Raw genomic sequence first — 23560 nt, 5'->3', positions numbered from 1 at the left:
ATTAGTGCTGAAACATCCCTGGCTGTGAGGCTTTACATGCTGATGTTTCACTTGGGCAAAACTGAGTGAAGGCAAAATGCATGTGTATAATGTCTCTCAAATGCTCACCAGCATCATCCCTGTTGCTGTAGCCATGGGAGCCACGTAGATGAACCATAAACAATGTCCTAATGACTGGCATTATCTTATGGAGTGCCAGTCTGCAATTATTTCATCACTGGGACTGGGGCATTTTTTTGTTTTGGATCGATGACGGGCAGCAAAATGGGATGTGGTGCTGCTGCCTCTGCCCCCACCTGTGTTCCCGTTGTCACTGATGTTGTTTTGTGGCTGCTAAACATGGAAAACTGCACGGGGTGATTTGTGTTCTCCTGCTGAACCTGCTGGGCATGGCAGACCTTGGTTCTGAGGGCATGGCTGAGGCTGTGGAGTGCAGCTGTGTTGCAGTTTGGGTCTCCTTTGGGCTGTTCTCGTTTTCCACGGCAGGAGGAGGTTTTTGCTTTCTGAGTCTTGATTGGAACCACAGCTGGAAATGTGTTTGTTGATCAGGTGGCTTGGGAGCCAGTGCTCTGCTGCCATTTCCAGTGGAGATCTTGGGTTTGGCCTGACTTGTGGTTTTGTGAGGGTTAGAGCTGGTCCCCTGTTCCATCCAGCTGCCTTTTGGGGTGGGGGGTAGGAAGTGGCACGGGAATAACTTTGCTGGAAGAGCTTGGCCCAGCCACTGCTGCATCATTAGCAACCCTATTTTTAATCTCTGTTGGTGATAAGATAGGGAGGGGGGAAGAGAACTTTATAAAAATGCACTTTGTTCTAAAACATAACTCTGACCCCCTGGGGGGAAGATGTTATGGTGTGAAACTGGTGGTGCTGCAGCATCTCTTCTACTTGACCCCAAAGAAGGGCTTAGAGTTAATAGTTTACACCTCAGTGCTGCTTAATTTGTACAGTGTTTACACAGTTGAAGCACTCCAGGGAACAGCTCCTTTCCTCTGAATAGCCCCCAGCAAGGGAAATGTTGACAGGCTGTCCCTTAACCATTTCTGCCTGTTTTACACCGTGCCACTGCAGATAAGTGGCAGGTGGTGGCCTCTGGAAGACCTGCCTGTGCAAGGAAGGCATTTCAGCAGAGGAAAAAATACCCCAGGCACCTTCTGAAAGCCTTATTCAACCCCTGACCAAGATTTTTGGGCTGTTGCAGTGGCTGTATCCTTTTGGATTAAGAGCGATGAGGTTTCTGATAGGGCCCTGCAAGGGAAGGAGCTGTCAGTAAGAGTTAATGCTTTCTAAATTATTTAAATGTTTCAGGAAAAGTCTGCTGAGGAGCCTCAACTGGTCTGTTCTTGGGCCTTTGCCAGCTTGTGGGATCTCTGGAGGTATTGGCTTTCACTCCTCTCTGTGCAGCGCTGAGGCAAGAAATCCTTGAGAGTCTTAAATCACTTGTTTTAGAGGGTCCAACAAAACAACCTTTAAAAAAAAAGGGGAGGAGGGAGAGAATAACCCAGTAGTCTGCCAGCCAAACCCCAAAGTGTTGTCATTCCCTTGCTGCTCAGATTGTCCTGCTGGCCAAGAAATCCGCTGGATGGGGAATAGAGATGCTGTCAGGAAAGCAGCTTCGTGGCTCTGGATTTACAGGGTGGCTTCCTCTTGCAGCTCACCTCTGGGAGGCACCCTCGGATATTAATTGTTTGGGTGGGCTAAATTGTGATGAGTCAACCTGGGCAGCCAGCTGCTCCTGGAAAATCCAGTGTGGATGGGGTGGTTTTGTGTGTGTGAGGGGGGGAGCGACTCTTTATTCCATGGTTTTATTGCTCTGGGTGTTCTGGAGGGAGCTGGGGAAGGGGGGAATCGTTCAGTGCAGCGAGGGAAAGGCTTGGAAAACAGGCATTTGTGATCCCTGAGCCTGTGTGTGGGTGTGTGTTTGCCTGGAGGAGGGAGCAGGCAGGAGGATGCTTCCTGCTTTATCCTTCCAGCGTGATGCTTTATTTTCACAGGCAGCCACTGTGGAAAATAAGTTCTGGGGTTTCATCTGCCGGAGTGGCCGTGGCAGAACTTAAGACCTCCCTCACATCATTTCCCTTCCTCGGGGGAATGTCCAGCTCCTTGCACACAATCCGTGATTTGATCCTTTAGTGCCTGCTGAGCCTCAAAGCTAGCAAGTTTTTTTTTCCTGCCTGGCTCAGGACTGGGGTGTTGGGGAGGTCACACTGCGATGGGGGACACTCTTTAGGTACATCCATGGAGCAGAAATTCATATCCAGGTGACTTTGTGCACCTTGGGGTAGCCCTGGGAATGACAAGAGGACTGGTGCTGTGTTCTCCAAAAGTCAGAGCAATGGGACACTTCCAAGGGGTGTGGTGTTTAAGAGGTCTGGATTATCAAAACTAGTCTTAAAAGTGTGTAATTTTGGGCAACAAAACCCTTGTGGGAAGCAAAAAAAAAAAAAAATAGTGAAAATCCTTTAGGATGGAGTAGGGATGGAGGGGGAACAAGGGATACATCTGGACAATTCTATGGCAAGAGTTAGCGTGTTAAATGTAAATAACTCCTTAAAACTGCCTTTAACAGGAACCTCCTCTCCTGTAAGGTTTGCTAGAGGACATGCTTATACATAAGGAAGGCAAAGCCTCTGTCCCTGCAGATCTGAGTCTCTTGGATAAAGCACCAATTTGCCACTGGACTCTTGTGTATCTGCTGAGCAGCGCTGTCTTCTGCAAGCTTACTGAGGTGAAGGGGTTTGGGGTAGATTTAAATCTTCCCGTGGCATGCCCATCTTCTGAGCCTCTTGGAAGCAATTCCGAGGTTGATTTCTTGTAGGTATTTGCATGCAGACGATGTTTTAATGGACCCGTTTAGGCAAAAGTCTCCAGTAAATGTCCCTGTTTTATTGCCAAGCACCTGCTGGTGCCCCATCCTGCTGCCTGTGGTAAATCTCTGTCCATCCTTCCTTCAGGGGATGTGTCTGTCAGAGCCTTGACAGCTTCAGGAGGAGGAGGAGGAGGATGAGCTGAGGGAAGTGGGGAGCAGCAGGTGTGGGCAGAGGGGAGCCTGCCCTTCCAGTGGGGAGCAGCTGGGATGTGCCCTTGGGCTCTTAACACACTGACTGATGGGCTCCTGACTCTCTGCTCTTCTTCTGGGGCTGTAAAAAACGGTCTTGGGGAGATGTTGAGGCGTCCGTGGTGGGGATGGGGAGGAGGGAGCACAGCTGGTGCAGGGAAAGCTGTCCCCAAGTTGATTTTTGACTCAGCCCTTTGAGGGGAAAAAAAACTCCCTGGAACTCCCAGTGCTGATATTTCCCTTTTAATGACTTACAAAAGGTCTTTTTACCCCTCTTGAGTCTTTTTCTGTTCTGTTTCCCTTTGCCTTTACCAGTGTTTTCTGGGGAGAGGGCTCTGTTTGGGCTTGCCACAGGTGGCATCACCCACTATTTACCAGGCATTTTCCTGCCCAGGTATTAACAATCATCCCTTACTCATCTTACACTTCCTTGAGTTACAGCGATCAGTTTTGAAACCCTGATTTCTGTGGCTGCTTTTCTTTGTTTTTGGTGGGTTTTGTTGTTTTGTTTTGGTTTGGTTTTTTTTCTTTTGGTCACACCTCTCTGGGTGTAGAGAAAAACAAATCAAATCTCCAGCTCTCTTATCCTGTCCCTCGGTTGGGATTGCCCAGAACAGCAGCACAGGGGCAGAATTCCCATCTCTGTGCCAGCATGAGCTGTGCTTTCACCAGTGTTCTCCAGCTGAAATAGCCAGGGCTTGTGGGGAGGAACCTGAAGGTGTAGCTAGAAATGACAAGTGGCAACTTGAGGCAGAATAATTTGCAGGGAATGTCTCCACCAAGAGACCACACTGCTTGGTTCTGCCCTGAAAACTGCCAGAATCTCGTGTTTTAAGAGCACAAGAGAGGCTCTGTGGGATGGGGAGGGGGAAAACCCTGTAATTTTGATATGTTTGGAGCTGATCATCTTGTCAGTGTTATCAGATTTGCTGCTTGTCAAGCTCTTGCCCTGTTCTGCTGTGATACAGTTGTGTTATTAAAGGAGTTTGAGGCTTCCTCATCCTCCTCCAGTTGAGTCTTTGCTGCACACAGAGATTTTTAAGCTCAGTTGCAGGCTCCTTTCAGTCACTGCTCCTCATAATTAAAAAAAAAAAGTCCTCTTCCTCTCCTGCAGGTTTCCCCTGGGATATCATTTCTCATGTGTGTGATTTGTCTCTGAAGTCTGTCTGTGTTTCTGCTGACTTGGGAAGGTGGAGGGGAGCAGCATCCTTTGATTATTGAGTATTTAAAGAACTTAAATTGGGGCTCTCCCCCCTGCCCCAAACTGCAGGAACCTGAGTGCAGCTCCCTGGTCCCTCGTCCTGGGATGCTGATTCATGTTGGGGTGGAGAGAACAAAAGGATAAGAAGTGATCTCAGAGTTTAATCCTGAACACCAGCTCTGGTGGAGCCTTGCACGGGGGAAACTGCATCACTTCCCGCTCATCAAAGCCTTGGATGAGACAATGCATTTGTCCAGCCTGGAATTTGGCCTGGATCTGTTGGAGGGGATGCAAAACTGCAGCACTGCCCACTGTGCAGTTGGGTGCCCAGCTATCTGATGGACATTGACTGACAAGCTCAACTTAAAGTAGCCAAAACTTTGCTTCAGAGCTAAAGCCCTGCTTGTCTCCTGGGAAGTGGATTTCTTTCCAGTTATCCATCCAGTTTCAGTCTGTCCCAGTGAGAACTGGGAATTCTTCCTGGGAGGAAATGGGGAAAGTCTCTAAAAGGCTTTTTCAGCCGAACAAGTGGTTTATTTTTTGTGGTGATTTCTCGCTTGGACACTGGGGTGTTCTGCTTTATCAGCTTTAAGGCAGGACATTGCACGTGCTGATGAGTTTGAGGAATGTCCTGAGAGCTCCAGTAAAACAGTGTTGAAGATGTGGAAATTGAATTTGTGGGGAAAGCTGTGGCTGCCCCATCCCTGGAAGTGCTCAAGGCCAGCTTGGACGGGGCTTGAAGCAACCTGTGCTAGTGGAAGGTGTCCCTGCCCATGGCAGGGGGTGGGACTGGATGGTCTTTAAGGGCCCTTCTGATCCAAATTCTATGAAATTGGGATATTGGAGCACACCCTGAGTAAGAGATGGTGAAGGTACCTGATGTTTTCTGATCGATACTTGTGGGGTAACCACGTTCTCCAGATGTCCAACCTGCCTGTGTTCATAGACACCCCAAGAGCTTACCAGTATTAAAGGGCCTGTAAATAAAAAAGTACCTCTCCAGTAACTCTCTCAAAAATATCAAACCCACTAAAACTGTGAGAGATTTACTGTGGAGAAATCCTAAAAGCCAAAGGCTGTGGTGCTGCTCGTAGGAAGGCTGTTGCAGAGATGTATTTTACTTCAATATAAGGCTTGTGCTGCAGAGGGCTGTTTACTTGGAAGATGCCAGCAGCAGAGCACTGTAATTGAGTTACCCAAGTATCCAGAGAATGTGTTTTTATTCATAATCCAACTAATATTGCGAGGCTCAAGAGAACTTATTACTAACTTTAAAACAAGGGAGTTAAAAGTGGGTTATTAGATGGGAGACACGGTGCCCGCAGGAATTTAATAATGGAGGATGGCAGGGTTGGGGCTTTGTTGTTAAATGTAAATGTAAAAAATGATAAGAATGTCAGAAATCAGGAAATGGACCCACTTCTTGCCTGATGCTTCCCACGGTGGATCATCTGGGTTTGTCCTAGACCTACGACTGAGCACCTTAAACAGCAAACTGGACTGTGCTGCCAGTTAAAAAGCAAAGTTCTCATGAAGGTCTGGTGGGAGGTGTCCCTGCCCATGGCAGGGGGTTGGAATGAGATGGTCTTTTAGCTCCCTGACAACCCAGACCATTCTGTGACTGTGAAACACCTCTGCCTTTGGTGACTCTTGGGGTCACTGCCACTGCCTCAACTCAAAGGGGAGTTGATTACTCTGGATCCTTGAGTTCTGGAGAAATAAGCTTTGTTTTCTCTTCTGCAGCCCTTCAGCTCGTCGCTTCTGCCTTTGAGTTCAGTGCTCAGAAAGCTCAGAAATGTTCCTTTTGAGGAAGAAACTGAGTAGTGACACTGTGCCTCTCCAATTTAGTCTCATTTAATAGACATCCCTGCAGGGAATAAGGTGGGGTGGCGGTAGAAACTTATTTGCTGGAGTAAATTAACTCTTAAAAATGAAGAGCACAGCTTAAATAGTCAAAAGAGCTTAAAACTGTGCTCTTTGGCAGGTAGTGGAAGGTGGCATCTTGTTCTGCTTTTGGAGGGAGAGCAGGTGGAGAGTCTGGTTGTCCTTGTAGGTGTTGGGTGGGAGAGTCTGGAGAATGAGGACACGGTGAGAGATCCTGGGGACACAGGAATGAGGGTGCTGTACCTCTTAGTTCCCTGGGGTAATGCCTTCCAGCTTCATCTCTAGAAGCTTGACCTTGTTGAAATTGCTTTGCTTGGTTTGGTTTTCTGGTTTTGTTTTTTTTCCTTTTTAATTGCTGAAGTCTTTGAAAGCAAACCCAGGTGAAGGAATCAACACGTGGGTTTGGTGGATCTGAGGGATGAGGTGTGAAGGAGGAGAGGGGGGAACTCCTCAGCCTTTGCAGGCTGGAGGAAGATTTTTTTTCTTTGTGGAAACACTGCTGGAACTTCAGGCAAACCCTGGAGCATGATGACGTTGATCCCTAATGAATTTGGGGACTTGTGCTCCTGCCCAGGCTTCCATCTGTTACTGTGGTGTTTTATAACTGCCCTGAGGTTGAACTCTCCTGATTTCTGGAGGTGGGGAGAGGAAAGGCAGGATGGTGTGTGTGGTCAGGTGGGTATGGACCTGATTGACTGGAGGAAAGGGGGCTCTGCCCAACTCAAACCCAGTGCTCCTGTCTCCAGGAGATCATGGCTAAGGAGCTGAGACCTTGGATATTAAATCCTGTAAGCCCTGAGAGGGGAGGCAGGTGGAGCTGCTGATGTTTTACTTGCTGGCTGCTACTGAGCCTGCACTTCAGCACAACCTTGGCCTTGGGTAGCATCCATTGGCATAAGGAATGCTTGCCTCTGGTAAATTCTGGGAAATATGGGGAGAAAGGGACTAATGGGAAAGAAGATACTCATTGGACTCCCCCTGAGATCTGTCTCCTTCCTTCTGCTTGGTTAAAAACTTGGGGCTGTGCAACCTGGAGAGAAGAGAAGGGCTCTGGGGAGACCTTACTCTGAGATTTTAATGCTTAAAGGGGGCCTAGAAGAAAGATGGGGGCAGGCTTTTTGTGGGGCTTGTTGTGGTAAGACAAGGGTGATGATTTTAAATTAAAAGAGGGCCAATGTAGATTATATGTAAGGAAATATTTTACAGTGAGGGTGGTGAGGCACTGACACAGGTTGCTCAGAGAGGTGGTGGATGCCCCATCCCTGGACATATTCTAGGTCAGGTTGGACAGAGCAGTGAGCAGCCTGATAGAGCTGAACACGTCCCTGCCCCCGTGGCAGGGGAGTTGGACTTTGATAACCTTTAGAAATCCCTTCCAACCCAAATTATTCTATGAAAAACTTGGGTGGGTGCTGCGTTCTCTCTGTTCTCAGGGAAGGAGCAGATGATGTAGCCCCCAATTTACCCCTTCCTACCTCCCACTGCTGCTGATCCCTTGACCTTTCAGCCAGTCCCATCCCTCCCTGCTTGTGTAAACACCCCATCACCTTTTCCCTCCTGGGCACGTTGCACGCAGGTTCCTGCTCTTAATGTGCGTGGCCCCTTCCGTGGGGGTTGGAGCAGCTCTTCCAAAGGCGCCAACCAGGCTGTTTTGGAAGTCTGAGTTGGGTTGGTGCTGTGGGACGGCATTATGTTGGGAGAAGACAAATTGCCAGGGCTGGATTTCTGCCAGGACATAGTAGGGTGAACGCCTGGCTCTCTCTCTCTTTTTTTTTCTTTTTTTGTTTCCCAAACGTGCCATTGCATCTCTAATTACAAGGTTAGGACCTCTGTTTTATGACTCATCTGAAAAAACAGCACCTCCACCGTAATTGCCCGAGCGTGTTGCCTGGGGGCCTGTTGCTCATTAGTGACTCAGAGGGACCAGTGCCACCTCGTGAAATGGCACTGCCGGCTCCAGCACCCCAGCATTGCCCTTTTCATGCCCAGTCCGAGCAGCCACCCAAGTGAAGGTGGTTATGGTGATTTCTTGCTGCACAGACTGGCGTGCTCTGCTCTGTCAGCCGTGTCAACCCGGGCGATGCTGCAGTTGGAAGAAATTTTCCCAGGAATAAGGCAAGCAATTCCCGATCATTAGACATCATCAACCCGTAGGAGTAGCTGTGTTCAGTTAAAGGAAAAGCCAAGTGTCTCGTTTTGCCCAGTGAGGGATGAACATGTGGCTCCAGGCTCCCTCAGAAGCCGTGTAAGAGGAGGGAGAAATGGATAAACCATCCCGGTGGGAATGTCGGTTCCTTGGGTAATCCATTTGTTTGTGTCCCTGTAATACGTAAATGCAATCATTACACAATAAGAGCCCCTTTACAGAACTTTCCTTTGATCATTAGCATGCTAATCAGTCTGGATGGATCTTCTCCTTCCCTTCCAGGTGGAGGGAAACAATTGACTCGTGTAACGGGTGCCCCTTGGCCACAGTTCGGTGCCTTTGTTCCTCCGGCCCATTGTTCTGGGATGAACTTTGGAACACTGTGTCTCTCCCCTGGACCAGACACTTGAATTGCCCTCTGGTTTATGTGCTGGCTCTCTTTTTTTCTTTTTTAATGGTCATCAGGGTGTCCCTTCAGGAACCTGCAGTGCTGTCAGTGGTGACAAGTGTCAGGGCTGGAAGGTGCTGCCGTCAGTGGCGTGACTTGTATCCGCCCGGTGCACAAAGGCTCCCGGGGGGGCCAGGAGGAATGATGATGATGATGATGCTTCCACTGGAAAAGGGAATAAAAAAGCCTGCTGCCTACCAGCCAAAAGTTATGGGGTAGAGAGAAAGGGGCTTTGGGAAACAGCCTCGTACCTCGAGCAGGAAAGCAGGAAGCCTAATCTGCAGAACAATGAGGCAGGCAGAGCCTCTTTCCTTGTTGGCCCAAATTCCTCCCAGGCTTGCGTAGGTACTGTTTGATTAGCCTGATGAAGTGGGGAAAGACAGAGCGAGCCCATTCCCCTCTCTGATTGCGTTTTGGCTGGGAAGGAGCGTGCAGAGAGGCAGCACTGAGGTTTTTGTTTGAGAGTTTTGGGTGACTCTCGCTCAGGGCTCGGACTCCAGAGCTCTGTTCTCTTGTTGGAAAATGGGCCACGCACCTGTAGGGGAGCCCTGGTGCTTCTGCCCACGCAGGCTGAGCTGTGCCAGGCTGTCAGTCTGCACAGCAGCCAGGCTGGGTTTGGGCACCAGGCTTTGATCACACCTGAAGGCAGGTGCTCCTGTGCTGTTTTATCTCCTGGAGATGTTCAGTACCAAAAACGTGTTCCCTGCTGAACTGTGGGGATTCATTCCTGGTGCTCTTGTGTTTGTGGGTTTGCTCTTGGTCAGTGCCATTTCCCACTTTGGCTTCCTCGTGAGACCCTGTTGGTGCAGATGGAGTTGCTGCAGGACCCCAGGGCCAAGGAAGGCTGAGGTGTTCTGGGCCTTTTCTCCAGTGCCAAGCACTGTTTTGGGGATATCCTATTGATTAGGAGCAGCAGAACAGGATGCAAAGTCCCATTCTCATCTAAAAACTGAGTTATTTTTTTCTAAATTATACTGGTTCATTTTATCTGAGTGTAAGGTACAACCTGGACTTTGTTGTGGCTTGTGATTTTTATAAAAACTTCTAGATTATGATTTATTTTAGGTGTGATTTATATTATTTGGGGTTTTTTGCCACACTTATTCAGGTTTGGTAGGTGCTGAGATGACCAGGCTTGTCCTGGTTTGTGGTCCCAGCTCAGGATGTTTGAGACTTAATTATTTTCAAGTACTGCCTGTGGCTGTATCAGAAAGTTCTGGTAAATACTGAAGTCAGTCAATTTATGAAAAGGTTCAAGTTGGGACATTCTGATGTCTGCAGTATTTTGGGAGTGCCTTTCTGCACTTTGATGATTCTTATGGTTCCATTTTTTTCTACTTTTTCCAGAGTCCCCACCAGCAGCGATGTCAAGAAATGGATACTTCTTTGAAGAGAGTGGCAAGTATTATTTGACTTTTTTTGGGGCATCAAATCCACCTTGTTGGAAGGAGAACTGCACCACGGGGGGAGCTCAGAACTTGAACCAAAGAGGGTGCAGAATCCACTCAGCCTGGAGTGTGACGTGAAAACAGCCTGGTGTGGTGGTTGTGTAATCCTGTACTGGGAGCAGGCTCCGTGTTTTCAAACCCTGTAGATGTTTGAGATAGTCAAGCAGTAAATAATCATCTCCACGTTGTCATCAGTGACTATTCTGGGTGGCTCCTTGTTTTTTCAAGTCCTTTCATGATGTTTTGCTGTAACACAGCCTGGCCAGGTGTATTTGCTGGTGTTTTGCTGGAGTGGGGATCGTGTGTTAGGTGTTGGATCCCTTGATGATGGGGACATCCAGTCAAGGAACATCAGGTGAATGTTGGATGGCTCTGGCAGATGCATCTTTTAGTTCAAAGGGGTTTTTTTTTGTTCTTTGAAGCAGGATTCAGTGGTGGAATTTCAAAACCTGTATCATCTGCCTCAACAAAGGTGACTGTGAGATCTTGGAGATACTCAATTAATAAAGGGACAAAGTGTCCTGCAGTCAGATTTGAAGTGCAGTGAAGCCCCAACTTCTGATTTTGGAGAATAATTTTGACTGGAAGAGACCTCAAAGATCATTTAGTTCCAACCCCCTGCCATGTGTTTCTCCCAAAATAGCATGTGTAGAGTATTAGGGAGAGACCTTCATGAGAGTTCCACTCGAGACCAGCCCCTTTAGGATGCAGTCCCTCAGGGCCTGGGGCTTCTTGCTCTTGGAAGTGCTTGGAGTGTCCAGGACTTCCAAATGGCGAGAGGAAAAGACTAAAATTCTCCAGTTATTTAGGCCTGGAGATGCTTGCAGCTGTCACAGGGCTCATCTGTCTTGTTCCAGGGGACCAAGCCTTAGGTTAACATGTGGAAGGGGAAGCTGAATGTGTCCCAGGTGTCACCTGCAGAGGATCCAGCACTGCTGGTGGCAGCAGCTCCTTTGGCACTGGCTCACTTGTTTTCTCTGAAAACATTACATGGAGTTGATTTTTGGGAGTCAGAGGGTGAAACTGGAAGCAAGTCCTCTCATTTCTAATTAGGAGATCTTTTTGGAGTTGCAGAAGGGCAGAAATTAATGCCTGACCTCAGGGACGTTTTCTGAGGGTATGTGGAGCAGGAGGTCTTGGTAGATCCGCTCCTATCCTTCCCACCTGGCTCAGTGCCCCTTGAGGACTGGGAATGTAAGAGGGGTGGGATCCAGGTTGGGGCCTGGAGAGGTGATGAAGCCTCCAGCTTCTGGCTGAGAGCACTGTAAGGGCTTGGTGAGAAACACTGCTGGTTTTGGAGGTGTAGGACAAAGGTGGGTTGTGTCTTCTGCAGCCACCCAGTTCATCCCAATCCTTCCTGCCCCCAGCACTGCTCCTTGTCCTGGCATTTTATGGAGCCTTGCATGTCCCCTTCCAGGACCTTGTCTTGCCTTCCTTGAACTATCCAAATTAAACCCAATCCAAAAGGAGATCTCTGCACATTTTTTAGAGCACGTTTGTAGTTGTGGCATCCCTTGTTTCAACTCCTCTTTTGTGGGCTTGGTGCCGTGCTAGTTGGCATTTCTGCCCTCTCTTTGTGTCATCACTCAACTTCCTCCTTGGTTTTAAGGAGGCAGCACCTCAGAGCTGCCAGTGAGGGCTTCGTGCAACTGTGTGTGATGCTTTCCTGTGCTACATCCTCGTGTGGTTCAGGGCAAGGAGGGGGATGTTGCAAGTTCCTCCTGGCCCCACGAGCGGCACCGAGCGCCGCGTTATCGGTGATTGGAAATAGAACGCATTTCTCGGTTGTTTCACGCTCAGATCTGCTGCTGCTCTTGTTCCTCATTACCAGCTGACCTTTTCTGAGCGTTGGGTTGCAGCTGAGGGATGAGTCACCTCGTGCTGCCTGATTCCACCGAGGGTTTGTGCTCCCGCTCGCAGCAGATGGGCAGCACATCTTGCGGGGTTGCTGGTGGGAACAGAACTCCCACTGGGCAGGAGTTTGATGCACTCAGATTCCCTGAGCCTCACCCAAAAACTTCATCAGGGCCAGAGGAAACCACAGATGAAGAAGTTACCTTTTCAGGCAGTTCCAAAACGAGCCATTTTGAAGTTCAGCCGCCCAATCCTTAAGCTGCCTCTTGGCACCACTTGATGGGATCTTCCAGTTCACTGTGGACACCAAGAGATGCTCTTGCTCCGCCTTTAAAACATCTTCCTTTGATTATTTTTTTTTTCTGATGCTTTCCCCTCCCCTTTCTCAGTAGAGGAACATCTTTTGGTACTCTTGCTCTGTGCAGAGTGGAGCTTTTCCCCTTATCTCCTCCTGAGATCTTGCATATACATATGGTTTTCTGTATCCTTAGTAATTAGGATGTTTTCGTTTCTGAGCATATCTGAGGCTCTGTTCAGAGCCTGGGTCTGCCTTTTGCCAGAGGTAACTTTTTTTTGGGTCTTTATTCTTGTGTTCTCAAAGCAGCTGCAGCGATCTTAAAACTTTAAAAGCTGAGGCTTCAGTTTGAATTTAAAGTGTTGCAGTGAGGAGGATCTTGGCAGAGCTCTGTGAGAACCTTCTGGATATTTGCTGTTTGTAAAAACTTTGGGTATTTAATAATTTGTAGCTCTGTTAATTACTCAGGAGCTGAGGAAAAAGCCAGCAGGATTTTCTAGTGAATTAATATTTGGGAAGTGCATTTGGGGAGTTCAGAGGGTTGTTGTGGTCCCAACCACGCACCAACTTCTTTGATAAACTTCCCAAATTTTTAGCCACTTAAGAAGTTTTCAAAGGAGCCCATGCCTTCAGCTACAAGTTCCAGTTTCCAGCATACTCTGATTTTTTTCTCTAGAAAAAGTGGAAAAACTTGCCTGAGAGCCACTTTTGTGGCTTCTAGTGCCTTGTAGAAGGTAAATTCTTCCAGTTTAACTGGGGCTGGGGCTGGAAAGTCAGATTAGTTGCTCTGTAGAGGCAATATCAAGAGGAAAAACAAGGAAATAAATCTATTCCTGCCCAGTTGGAGGTTTCTGATGGAGAGAGGGATGGGAGCTGTTGGCCATGGTCTGTTTTCTGTGTACACTGTCTGTTTTTATAGCTGTCCTCTGTCACCTTGCTGATGAAAATCCCTGTTTTACTCATTTTTTTGGGTCTGTGGAACAAACCTCTTGCACCAGCAAAGCTGGCAGGCCCTGGTGATAATTGGTGCCCCCCTCCCTGGTCCTTAAGTCACCTAAATCTTCCCTAAGGTTCTTCTGACAAACGAGTTGTGTTTTTTTAGCCCTGTCTGGCAAATTGAAGTGAGTAATGAGATGATTGTGGAGGCCCAGTCCAAACCTGAGGATCACCTGGAGGTGAAGGAATATCCAGTGCCTGCTGCAGGTGGATTTAGCTCCAGAGTCACAGGTATTGCCTGCAGGTGATTAAATTCAGCCAATATACGAGGAGGTTTTTAATTGAGCCGAGAACTTTGCCCGATAAGACACAAACCCGGAGGTTTTTCCACTTCCTCTGGCAGAACCCAAAGGAAGGAGTGCCGGTATCGTGCTGGGGATCTCTGAACTTTGGAGCATTGTTTTAGAGCTGGCTCAACAAATCCTGCAGCATCTTTTTTTTCTTTTTTCTTGTCTTCCAGAGCAAATCCCTCAGTGCTCGGTCTCCTTTGACTTATTAATTGGTTTTGCTGGCACAATAAATTGCAGTTGTGTTGAAGGGCCCCAAGGCCCCGGTCTGGCTTGGGATGTTTGGATATATTTTAGCTGCTTTGTTTTTGTTTTTCAGTTTGCAGTTCAGCCTGGTATGTGTGCTGTGAGGGCTTTTTCCTTTTTTTTTTTTTTTTTTTTGTTTTATATTTGACTTTATCTGTCCTGGAATTGTTTGCTTAGCTAGGAGATGAATCTCAGTGTCTTTGTGAAACGAATCCTTTTGCAATGGGTTTTTCCCCCCCATGAGATGCCCAGTTTTCCAGCAGGAGATGCTGCAACCTGTGGGGAGAGCATGAAAGGGGGTGGCTCCCAGGTTTCCTGCAGGTTTTTTAATTCTGAGAACTATCAGGAGGCCTGTAAGAAAACGAACCCTCCCGATTTCGGAGGGTTCTGCTGCAGAACTGAAACTCCACGTGCTGCTGTGTTTTGTAAAAACAACAACAACAAAATAAAAACAACACTCCACTGAATTACTTGGATTATTCACAGCATTTCCTAGAAATCTGGCTGCAAAATACAATACTGGATTTAATTCAATAGTGCCTGGGTGTTGTTTATTTAATATTTTTTTTCGTAGCAGATCGGTTCTTTCAGTTCTGTTGTGAATTATCACTGAAGTGGCAGTGGAAACTTGATGTTTTCATCTGGCTCTTCATGACAAAAGGCTGATTCAAAGGAGGGTTGGGAGGTTTTGGTCAGCCAGGAGAGGAGGGATGTTGGAGGATACAGGTCTGGGCCTGGTGACTCACCTGCTCTACACTTTCTACCTCTGCTGTGGATTCTTGTTTTCTTTACATGAGGAGGGTGTTGTTGTTTAATCTGTGCTCTTGAAGCCCTCTCAGGGCTTAGGTAATGGATTGGCATTGTCACAGCAGGTGGTCATTGCTCCAAAAGGCTGCACACCCATCTCTGATGGGCTCCCAGTGACTGATGGAAGGGACAGGAATCACCACCCAACGCTTCCCTGGCTCTGCTGACCCTTCAGGGACATGTGGGGAGGGGCTGGGATTGGAGGACACTCCTCTGAATCCCATCTGGATGACCTGGAGAAAGGCATTAGCCTACCTGTGCCACCCCAAACCACTTAGAGGGGTTTGAGTTGGAAGGGACCTCAAATATCACTTTGTTCCTTCCACTATCCCAGGTTGCTCCAAGCCCTGTCCAGCCTGGCCTTGGACACTTGCAGGGATCCAGGGGCAGCCACAGCTTCTGTGGGAAACTTGATAAAGGAGTTCTTCTGAGCCAAGCAGGACAAGCTCTGGGCCCTTCCCAATTAGTTATCAGCAACAACAAGATCTGTGGACTCCCACAGATCCATCCCTCCACAGTTGTCTTCTCCTGGGCTGGCACCACCCATGTCCATGTTTGTCCACGATGGGCAAATCTCCTTAGGCCAAAAGCAGTGAGCCCTGCCAGGGACTCTCTGAGCTGTGAACCAAAGGGAGAGCTTAAAAATTCCAGGGAGCATCCAGCCAGCTGTGTGCAGAACCGCTTTGTTTAATCAGCAGGGCTTACATTTTTAATTCAGAGGGAGACAGCTTTGCAGGATGGGAGTGGAGGAGCAGCCCTGGCAGGGAGCTGTTCTTGCCTGTGAAATGGAGCAATTTGTTAGGAAGGGAAGGGATTTTTTTCGTGACTCTTGTGATGTGAAATGATAAGTCGAGCCCTAACTTGGAACCTCGGCAGGAATGTGTAAAATTTAGGCAAATATTTACCTGAAAAATGCTGTTTGTCGATACCATTGCTCTCGTTTTATCTGAAAAAAAAAAGGAGAATTATTTGGGGAAGATGATGATGATGGTGCTGGAATCAGCATATGATGTGTTGCTTTGTGAGTAGGATGCTGTTTAAACCTTTTTTTTTTTCTCTAGAATAACATTCTGATAACACTTAAGTTCTTCCAGATCTCTCCTGAATCCTTCAATTGCTTTATCCCAGCCAATATTAAGTAACTCTAAGGCTACCTAACCCATGGAGGCAACAGGAATCTGTGTTTCTGTGCCGAGTGTAAAGGTCAGAATGGAGGTTGAGGCTCCCCCATTAATTGAGTTTCTCTTTGCACCCCAGAATTGGGGATTTGAATATTCAAATCTGGGAACCTGCAGCACTCAGGGAACAAAGCAAACCCCTCTCCCCCCTCTGATGGCTTAAAGCTCAGGCTGTTCACTTGAGCTCAGCTTGATTAAAACTTCATGCCTTGCTTGAGAATTAGTGCCTGTTGTTGGCCAGAGCAGGTTGAAAATCCTTGAATGGAAAAACTAGACTTTTTTTTTTTTTTTGAGCTTTTAATGCCACTATCATGACTAGTTTTGAGGTTGATACAGGGCTTAAATCTCTCTTGAGTTTAACATATTACAGCTGAGCACTGGGGATGCTCAAAGAGCCAGGCTGGATTTTAGATTAATGCCCATGTCCCTGTTGATGTTCCTTTACCTTGAAAAGTTATATATTACTGTTGTTATGGATTTTTATTGTCCTTCTGTACTAGCCCTGTAAATTCTTCTGAGAAAATGGATGCAAAAAAATAGTTCTTCCAAAACAATTTGCTGCCTTCTCTGCCTAAAACCTCACTTGAGAAATCTGAAATGGCTTTTAACACGACCGAGAGCTGAGAGCGTTGGATTGCCAATCACAGCTCAAAACCCCTCTTTTAATGCAGCTTTTAAGCTTCCTGGCTTTTTGAAGAGACTTTCTTGGGAGGGGGCAGCTGCCACTTGTGAAGAAGAGGAGATGCTATTCCATGATTCCAGAAGATGGGGCTTGGATTTTCGGCCGAGGGAATGGGCACTGCTGTGAGAGCAGGTGCTGTAAATGAGAGAAGGGTTTTTTCCAGACTTGGAAGAGGCACTGCCTTGGAAGCTGAGGGTAAAAAATCAGGTGTTTGCAGAAAAACTGCTTTGAGTCCGTGGCTCCTGCCTGTGGATGTCGCTTAAAACACCACCATGGACCTTGTCAACTCTGACACGCAGTGAGAGGGTGTGCAAGAATAAGTCTCTTCACCTGGGGTTTGAGATGATGTTTTTAGTGATATTGCTGCTTTTCTCCCAGCAAATTGAGCCTGATTAAGATTTTTGGGGGGGGGAAGAGAAATCTTCTGCTCCTACGGAGCAATTAAGTTTGTCTAGGGAACGTTATCTGATGTGGCTGAAGCTGAGCTTCCTGCAGACTCCCGCTCTGCTGCTTTTCATTACCCCAGGTTGCAGCTGCCAGGTGCCACTAGAGCTGCTGTGGGAGGGGTAATGCCACCTCTGCTGCAGCTCCAGTCGCTGCTGGGCTCTTAAAACCCAGCTCAGCAGCGAAATAGCTGCAGGGCAGGCACCTTGTCAGAGCTGGGAGAGGGCTGATGGCAGCAGGACCCCGGAGAGGAAGTGGATTTGAGGAGGCTGTGGATGGAATCATAGGATCACAAAATGATTTGGGCTTGGGACTTGAAAGATGATTTATTTTCAACCTTCTGCAGGCAGGGACACCTTCCACTGGACCAGGCTGCTCAGAGCCTGGTCTTGGATGGGTATTGGGATATTAGAGCAGGGCCAGGCATGAGTTAGAGGGGAAGGGGTGATGCTTTGGAGGGGAATGGCTGGAGGAATCGTATTTATTCTTTTTCTTCCCAGCACCTCCATAAGATGGGGGGATGGCTTATTTTCATGCTGCACAGGATGGGCTGAGGTAAAGGAAGACTTAAAGGTATCATCTGCCTTTGGCTGCAGAGTGGGGCTTGTTCCTGCAGTCCTGAAGGATGGTGCTTGCAGCTTTAGGTCTCATGCTCTTTCCATGCTTTTCCATTCCTCTTTGCCATGAGATGGGCCCTGCAGGGTCGGGATTGTCCTGACCACATGTTCTTGGTGGTGCAGGAGGGCTGCCCTGATCTCAGCCAGCCTTAACTCACTTCTCAGCTCTGGCCTCCTCCTCAGCCAAACCTCTTTTCTCCAGTGCTTTTAGACCATATTTTTGGGCTGAAGTATCACTTTCTGTGCCCAGGGCTCTGAGTTGCCCTGTTATGTAGCTCACGGCACTTGAAGCAAATGAAGGCAGCAATCTGCAGTGATGGAGATCTTAAACTCCTCTCCAGCCTGTCTGATGGCAATGAAAAGGTGTCTAACTCTGCCCCCTGCCTCACTGACGCAACTGCTCGCAGCACAGGCTGTGAAATGTTACCGGGACTGTGTCTCCATATGGAAACGTGACTGGTATTTACACAAACCGCGCACCACCCCCGTCAGATCCTGCTCGGAACTTCTGCAGAACACCCGTCGGGCTTCCAAAGGAGGAGCTGTCACTTTGTGGCGTCCTCTGCCCTTCCAGCAGCGGGGGTGGCACTCGGGGAGCATCGTGGAATGGGGGTGGGGAACAGCAGTCTGAAGGATCCCGAACAGGAGTGGGGTTTGAAGCCCTGAGGTGGTTCAGTGACAAAGCAGACACCTGCCCGGGGGGGGCAGTTCCTGTCCAGCCCAGGTTTGGGATTATTTGCAAGGCGAGTGTTTTGTCCGTCCCTTGCCCAGGGGACACGGGGCTCGGCTGCCTTTTGTTCTGCTCTTTCCTCCCCTAAAGAGGGAGGAACAGAGGATGCTTCCCTTGCCAGAGTCCTCGCTGACCTCTGCCCAACCCTCTGATCCTACTCCACCCTTGCCCTTCTTCCAGCTCCTGGGCTGCTTCTCCTGTCTCCAACCCTCTCTGTTTTCAGGAGCCGCTGCTGCCACGTTCTTATCAGACCAGTTTCAGTGGGCTCAGGAGGGAATAAATAGTTTGTCCTGCTTGGTTTTTCCCTGTTTACCCATCTGTGTCTCTGACTGTGTTAGGACAGTGAGGAAAACTCACCCACATTCTCTGGGATTGGTGCTCAGACCATCTTGCCCTCATGTGCCTCCCATCTGACCCACCAGCTGGGAAGGATGGAGAAGAACCTGTTGTGACCACTTCCCTGAGGCTGCAGTCCTGGGTCTGGGTGAGGTGGAAAAGCCAGGATCGTGGATTTGAGCCTCCCCCAGGCTGGTTGTGTCTCTGCAGAGCCATCTGTGCTCTCCTGGCACGGGGAGGAATGTCAGCTGTGGTGGGTGCTCTGCGTTGAGGAGAGGTTATGGTGTCCATCCTGCATTTTGGAGGAACCAAACTCCAAGTTTGGCACTTAATTTAGGATTGAGATGCTTGCACAGGACTGTGTAAGTGCTCCTGGTGCCAGCAGTCAGCCTGTCTGGCTGTTGTCCATCCCTTCAGGACACAGGCTGCCCCCTCAACCCTGCCCTATCTCCTAGCAGGTATTTCATTCCTGATGGTGCCCACAGTGCTGTGGAACTTGGAATGTTGGGTTCAGGTGTTCCCTGTACTCTCCTCACCTCCCTTTCTGTCCTTGGACAAGTTTCCATCGTGCAGGGTTCCAAACAGCCTGAGCTTCACCAGCAGCCGAGGGTGGAATGTGCAATCCTGAGTGTGCCTTTGCTGGATGGGAACAGCAGCACCTCGGATGCTTTCTGAAGCCCTCAGAGCAGTTCTGAAAGAGCCAGAACACATTTATTCCTGTCAAGCAGGCAGGTGAAGGAGAGAGGGATTAACCTGAGGGAGTTTAGCAGGTTTCCCGTGCCTTGGATAAGCAGTTTGGAAGTCACCTGAAGGCTTTTGAAGCCCCTTGCACCCTCTGAGCTCCATCAGCTCGTGGCAGGAAGCGCTGCAGCCCCTGTCCTGTGTCACTGAGTTCCTGTTTGTGGCCTCGCTCCCCTGGTTTGTGTTTTGTGGTGGATCCCTCAGAGACAGCATGTGCTGCTTTCAGCTGCCGCCTCTACGTTTGCTTATGTGAGGCTTTAAAAGCCATCAATATTTTAGTTTCCATTCAAGCCTCCGCCTCAAAGCTCCCGCTTTTCATTTCACTGTAGTGCCTAAAGCCAGCTAATGAAATATATCCCTCCTGCTTCAAATTAGGCATAAAAGACTTGTCAGAAGACGAGGAGAGGCTGCTGAATAATCCTGGTAACGTAAAAATCGACATTCTATAATGTCCCTAATTCTCCTAATTAAACATGATACATGAGTGTGCTACAAGAGTTCTCCAGCTGCTTGGTAATGAGATGTTGCAGGGACCAGCTTCCTCTTGGATGGGGCCGGGTTAAACTCTTAATTAAAGCCTTGCCAAAGGCTAAGGAGTTGTCTGCTGTAATTAAGAAACTTGTCTCTCTTTCTGGGTGCTGCCACCCCCAGTGACCTGCTCATCTGTCCCGTGGGGACCTGTGGGTCTCTCTCTGTATCAGGTGTCTCCTTAGAAACTTTTTTTTTTTTTGAATTTTTCCACCTGTAGTTTCAAGTTGCCGGATTGTCAGCGAAGGGCGCTGCCCTCACAAGGTGGCCGCTGAAGGCGCTGGGTTCGGGGTGGGCCGCGGGCTCGGCGTTTTTATGGTTTCCAGTCAGCTTTCACCCTGTATTTCTCTTTTTATTTTTTTACCTGAGAGGAGCACGGTGCTGTCGCTGGGTTTGGTGCCAGGCGGTGAGCAGGGCACCCAAAACACGCAGGAGTCCTTTTCTTCCCCCCCGGCCCTCACGGCTCGCGGGCGGCAGCGAAGCCCCTCAGAGGCTCCAGAGGCCTCCCAGCCATGGCCGACGGCTCTTCCCCCACCCCGGGGCACCAGGACACCCTGAGCTCCCAGGACACCCTGCACTCCCAGGACACCCTGAAACCCCCCCGTCACTTCTCTGTCTCTCCCTCAGGGTACCTCAAGTGCCACACCGACGATGGCCCCGAGGCGAAGGAGGAGACGGCCAGCGAGGAGCTCTACGACACCGTCAACTCCACCATCGTCTCCGCCGACAGCATCCGCTTCTTCGTCAACGTCAACCTCGAGGGGGCTCCCCGGGCCACCGGTGAGTGGCACCCGCCTTCCAAAAGACACAGTGGGGCTGTGGGGTGCGGTTGGCAGTGAGATTTCATGGAATTGCGGTGCTTTGGGTTGTGAGGGAACTGAAAGGTCATCTTGCGGGCAGTGCTTCCGCCAGGCCAGGTTGCTCCAAGCCCTGTCCAGCCAAGGCCTTGAAGGTTTCCAGGGATGAGCTTTTCTGGGCAACTGCTCCAGTGTTTTACTGTCCTTGTGGTAAAATAAAAGAGTGTAGAGGGACTTCTTGGGTTGGACACGAGTGCCTCTTTGGGGTCGATGATCCTGGCTGGAGGCAGAGAGTAAAACTGAGGAGAAAATCAGCCTGTTGGACACCCTTGATGGGCGTCAGGCCCTCACAGCCCGCAGGGGTGCCCACAGTGTTGGGAAGCGGGGTTGTGTGTGTGCTCTGTTTGTGAACACAGGCTGTGCCTGCTCCAGGTGAGGGCCCGAGGGCCACATTCCACCCAGATGCACTTTAGTGGGATCTGCGTGTGGGCAGGGACGCTTTCCACTAGACCAGGTTGCTCCGGGCCCCGTCCAACCAGGCCTTGAATTTCTGCCTCTGGGACATTGTTTTAATGTCCTGGGTACTGCATGTGCTGAGTGGGGCAGGATGAGGGCTGGCAAAGCTGGTTTTCATGGGACACGCTGAGGAAAAGCAGCTCTTGGACGTGGCAGCAAGCCTGGGTTTTGTCCCAGGAGCTGGAGGCATCCTGGAGCCTTGCTGTGTGGGCACTGACTATTTTGGGGATTAAATGCACAGGCTCTGGATTATCCCTGGTGTCACAGCATCAGAGAGTCCTTTAAGTTTGTTCAAAGTTATTTTTAGATTACATGCAAATCCCAATTGATCTGCAGGGAGCAATTACTGGGGAATGGTGATGCAAAACATTTATGGCCTTGGACCCCTGTTCAAGATAATCAAAGTCTGCTTTCTGGCTCTGAGCAATGACTTTAATTTAGGAATAATATCTAGCAATTTCCAAGCCTGCAATTTTACAAATGCCATCTTAATTGAAAGATTTAAGGCAACTGTGCTCTGCTATGACAAGTCTGGGCTTAATGCCGTGGGGTGCATTGTTTGGGGATGAGGAATGCAACTGCTGGGGATTCTTCTGCATCTGAAGTTCCCTTTCCTTGTGTGTCCTCCTGGGCTTTTTATAAGTGTTTTCCCTTCAATTCAAAACAGAACAAAAAAGGCTTCCTTATTTCCCTGAAGCAGTGATGTTTGTGATGGTGGTATTAGTTATATCCTTTTTTTTTTTTTTTTTTTTTAAGCTGAGATACTCAGAATTTTTAAGGAAAGCTGGACTTCTGATGTGCTGGGTCACATTTCAGATTCAAGGATGGAGGTTTTAAAAATGAGCTTCAGTCAGGAAAAAAAAAGTCCAGGCTTTAAGTAAGGGCAGGTGTGAAGGGAGATCTTTTTTTTTTCCCCATGACAACATCAAGGTAGCCAAAATTCAAGTTTATCAGGCATAGGATTGCTCAGATTCCAGGTGTTGGAGTCATCTGGGCTATCAGAAAAAAAAAAAATACCCCAATCCCAAAATGAGGTTTAATTATGCTGTGGCCAAAGGATGTCCAGGAGTGAACTGTTCCCTGGGCCACTCTGCAAAGGGAACTCTTCAGAAATTGCCTTTCATTGCTACCACTCTTTGGAAGTTTTGTGGTGGTTTTTTGGGAATTTGTTTGGTTTTGGGGGGAGTTCTGTTTGGTTTGGGTTTTCTTGTATTTTTTTTGTTGTTTGTTTTCCGGGTTCTGTTTGGTTTTGGTGTTTGGGGGTTGTTGTGGTTCTGTTTGGTTTTGGTGTGGAGTCGTTGGTTTTTTTATGTGTTTGTTGAGGGGTTTTTTTTGTGCTCAAGCTTTGATTTCCTGGTACAAAACTGTGGAGCTGAGCACTTGCAGGAGTTGTCTCCAGCAAGACAAGATGATGGGGAAAAAAAAAAAGGCAGCAGTTCTCTCTAGGCAATGTCAGATGCCCCAAACATCTCATTTCCAACCCCAAGGGAGCCCAGTGCACCAGAATCCCACAAGATCCTCTGGTGCTCTGAGAACTCAGAGCAGAACCAAGTATGGGAATGACATCTTTGCATCCTCATCTTACTGTCAACCAGGCTGGGTGGAACCTTTGCTGGGCTGAAATGATTCCTTGTGCCAGAGGGCTTGGATATGCTCTCCTGGCTGGGCTCAAGAGGGACTGACCAAGGACCAGCTTGCACTTAGAGGGTTCTCCAGGACTGCCTGGCTCAAGTTGCTCCCTGGTGTCAGGTGCACTTGCTGCATAAAAATGTGAGATATTAGGAAGGAATCCTTCCTTGTGAGGGTGGGGAGGCCCTGGCACAGGTTGGGCCGAGAAGTTGTGGCTGCCCCTGGATCTCTGGAAGTGTCCAAGGCCAGGTTGGAGCAACCTGGGCTAGTGGAAGGTGTCCTTGCCTGTGGCAGGGACTTGGAACTGGATGATCTTTAAGGTCCCTTCCAACCCAAACGATGATAAAATACACTTGCCTAATTTCCAGCAGGAGAAACCTCTGAGGTGACTTGAAACAAGATAAACAGCCCTGCTGGTTGTGTCTGTGAGCCTCAGAACATGTTCTGGTCTTCACAGATTGGTCTCTTGGCTGAACATGGTGTCCAGATTCTCTCCTGCTGGAGATGTTTTTGGGTGAGCTGCTGTGAGGTTGCTGCCCACCTTTGTTTATGGCTAAAACATCCAAAATTCCCATCATGGGGATGAACTGGACCCCAGGGGTCCAGGTGCTGGGATTACAGATGCAGTGACAGCTCTGCATCATCCTGTTGGTCTCTGTGTGATGGATGTGCAGCTCTGCATGAGCATAATTGGA

The 23560-nt window shown here is 48.7% G+C and overlaps 1 protein-coding gene and 1 long non-coding RNA gene across 4 annotated transcripts in view; both read left to right on the top strand.

Annotated features, from left to right (window-relative positions):
* Window positions 1-23560, top strand: part of LOC126642991 (uncharacterized) — a 223037-nt gene that overhangs the window by 8392 nt on the left and 191085 nt on the right. The gene's annotated exons all lie outside the window — the stretch shown is intronic.
* The window catches only part of SLC4A11 (solute carrier family 4 member 11), a 95039-nt gene that overhangs the window by 7897 nt on the left and 63582 nt on the right, over window positions 1-23560 (top strand). For all 3 annotated transcript variants that reach the window (XM_050321033.1, XM_050321035.1, XM_050321034.1), the window contains exons 2-3: window positions 10082-10132; window positions 20551-20703. In XM_050321033.1, coding sequence (XP_050176990.1) covers window positions 10082-10132; window positions 20551-20703 — 204 coding nt within the window. The remainder of the gene's footprint in view (window positions 1-10081; window positions 10133-20550; window positions 20704-23560) is intronic.

Source organism: Myiozetetes cayanensis, unplaced genomic scaffold (assembly GCF_022539395.1).
Source record: "Myiozetetes cayanensis isolate MyiCay16 unplaced genomic scaffold, myiCay2020 scf26, whole genome shotgun sequence".
Lineage (NCBI taxonomy): Eukaryota > Metazoa > Chordata > Aves > Passeriformes > Tyrannidae > Myiozetetes > Myiozetetes cayanensis.
Note: the sequence above shows the minus strand (reverse complement) of the source record. Positions and strands in the feature narration are given on the sequence as shown.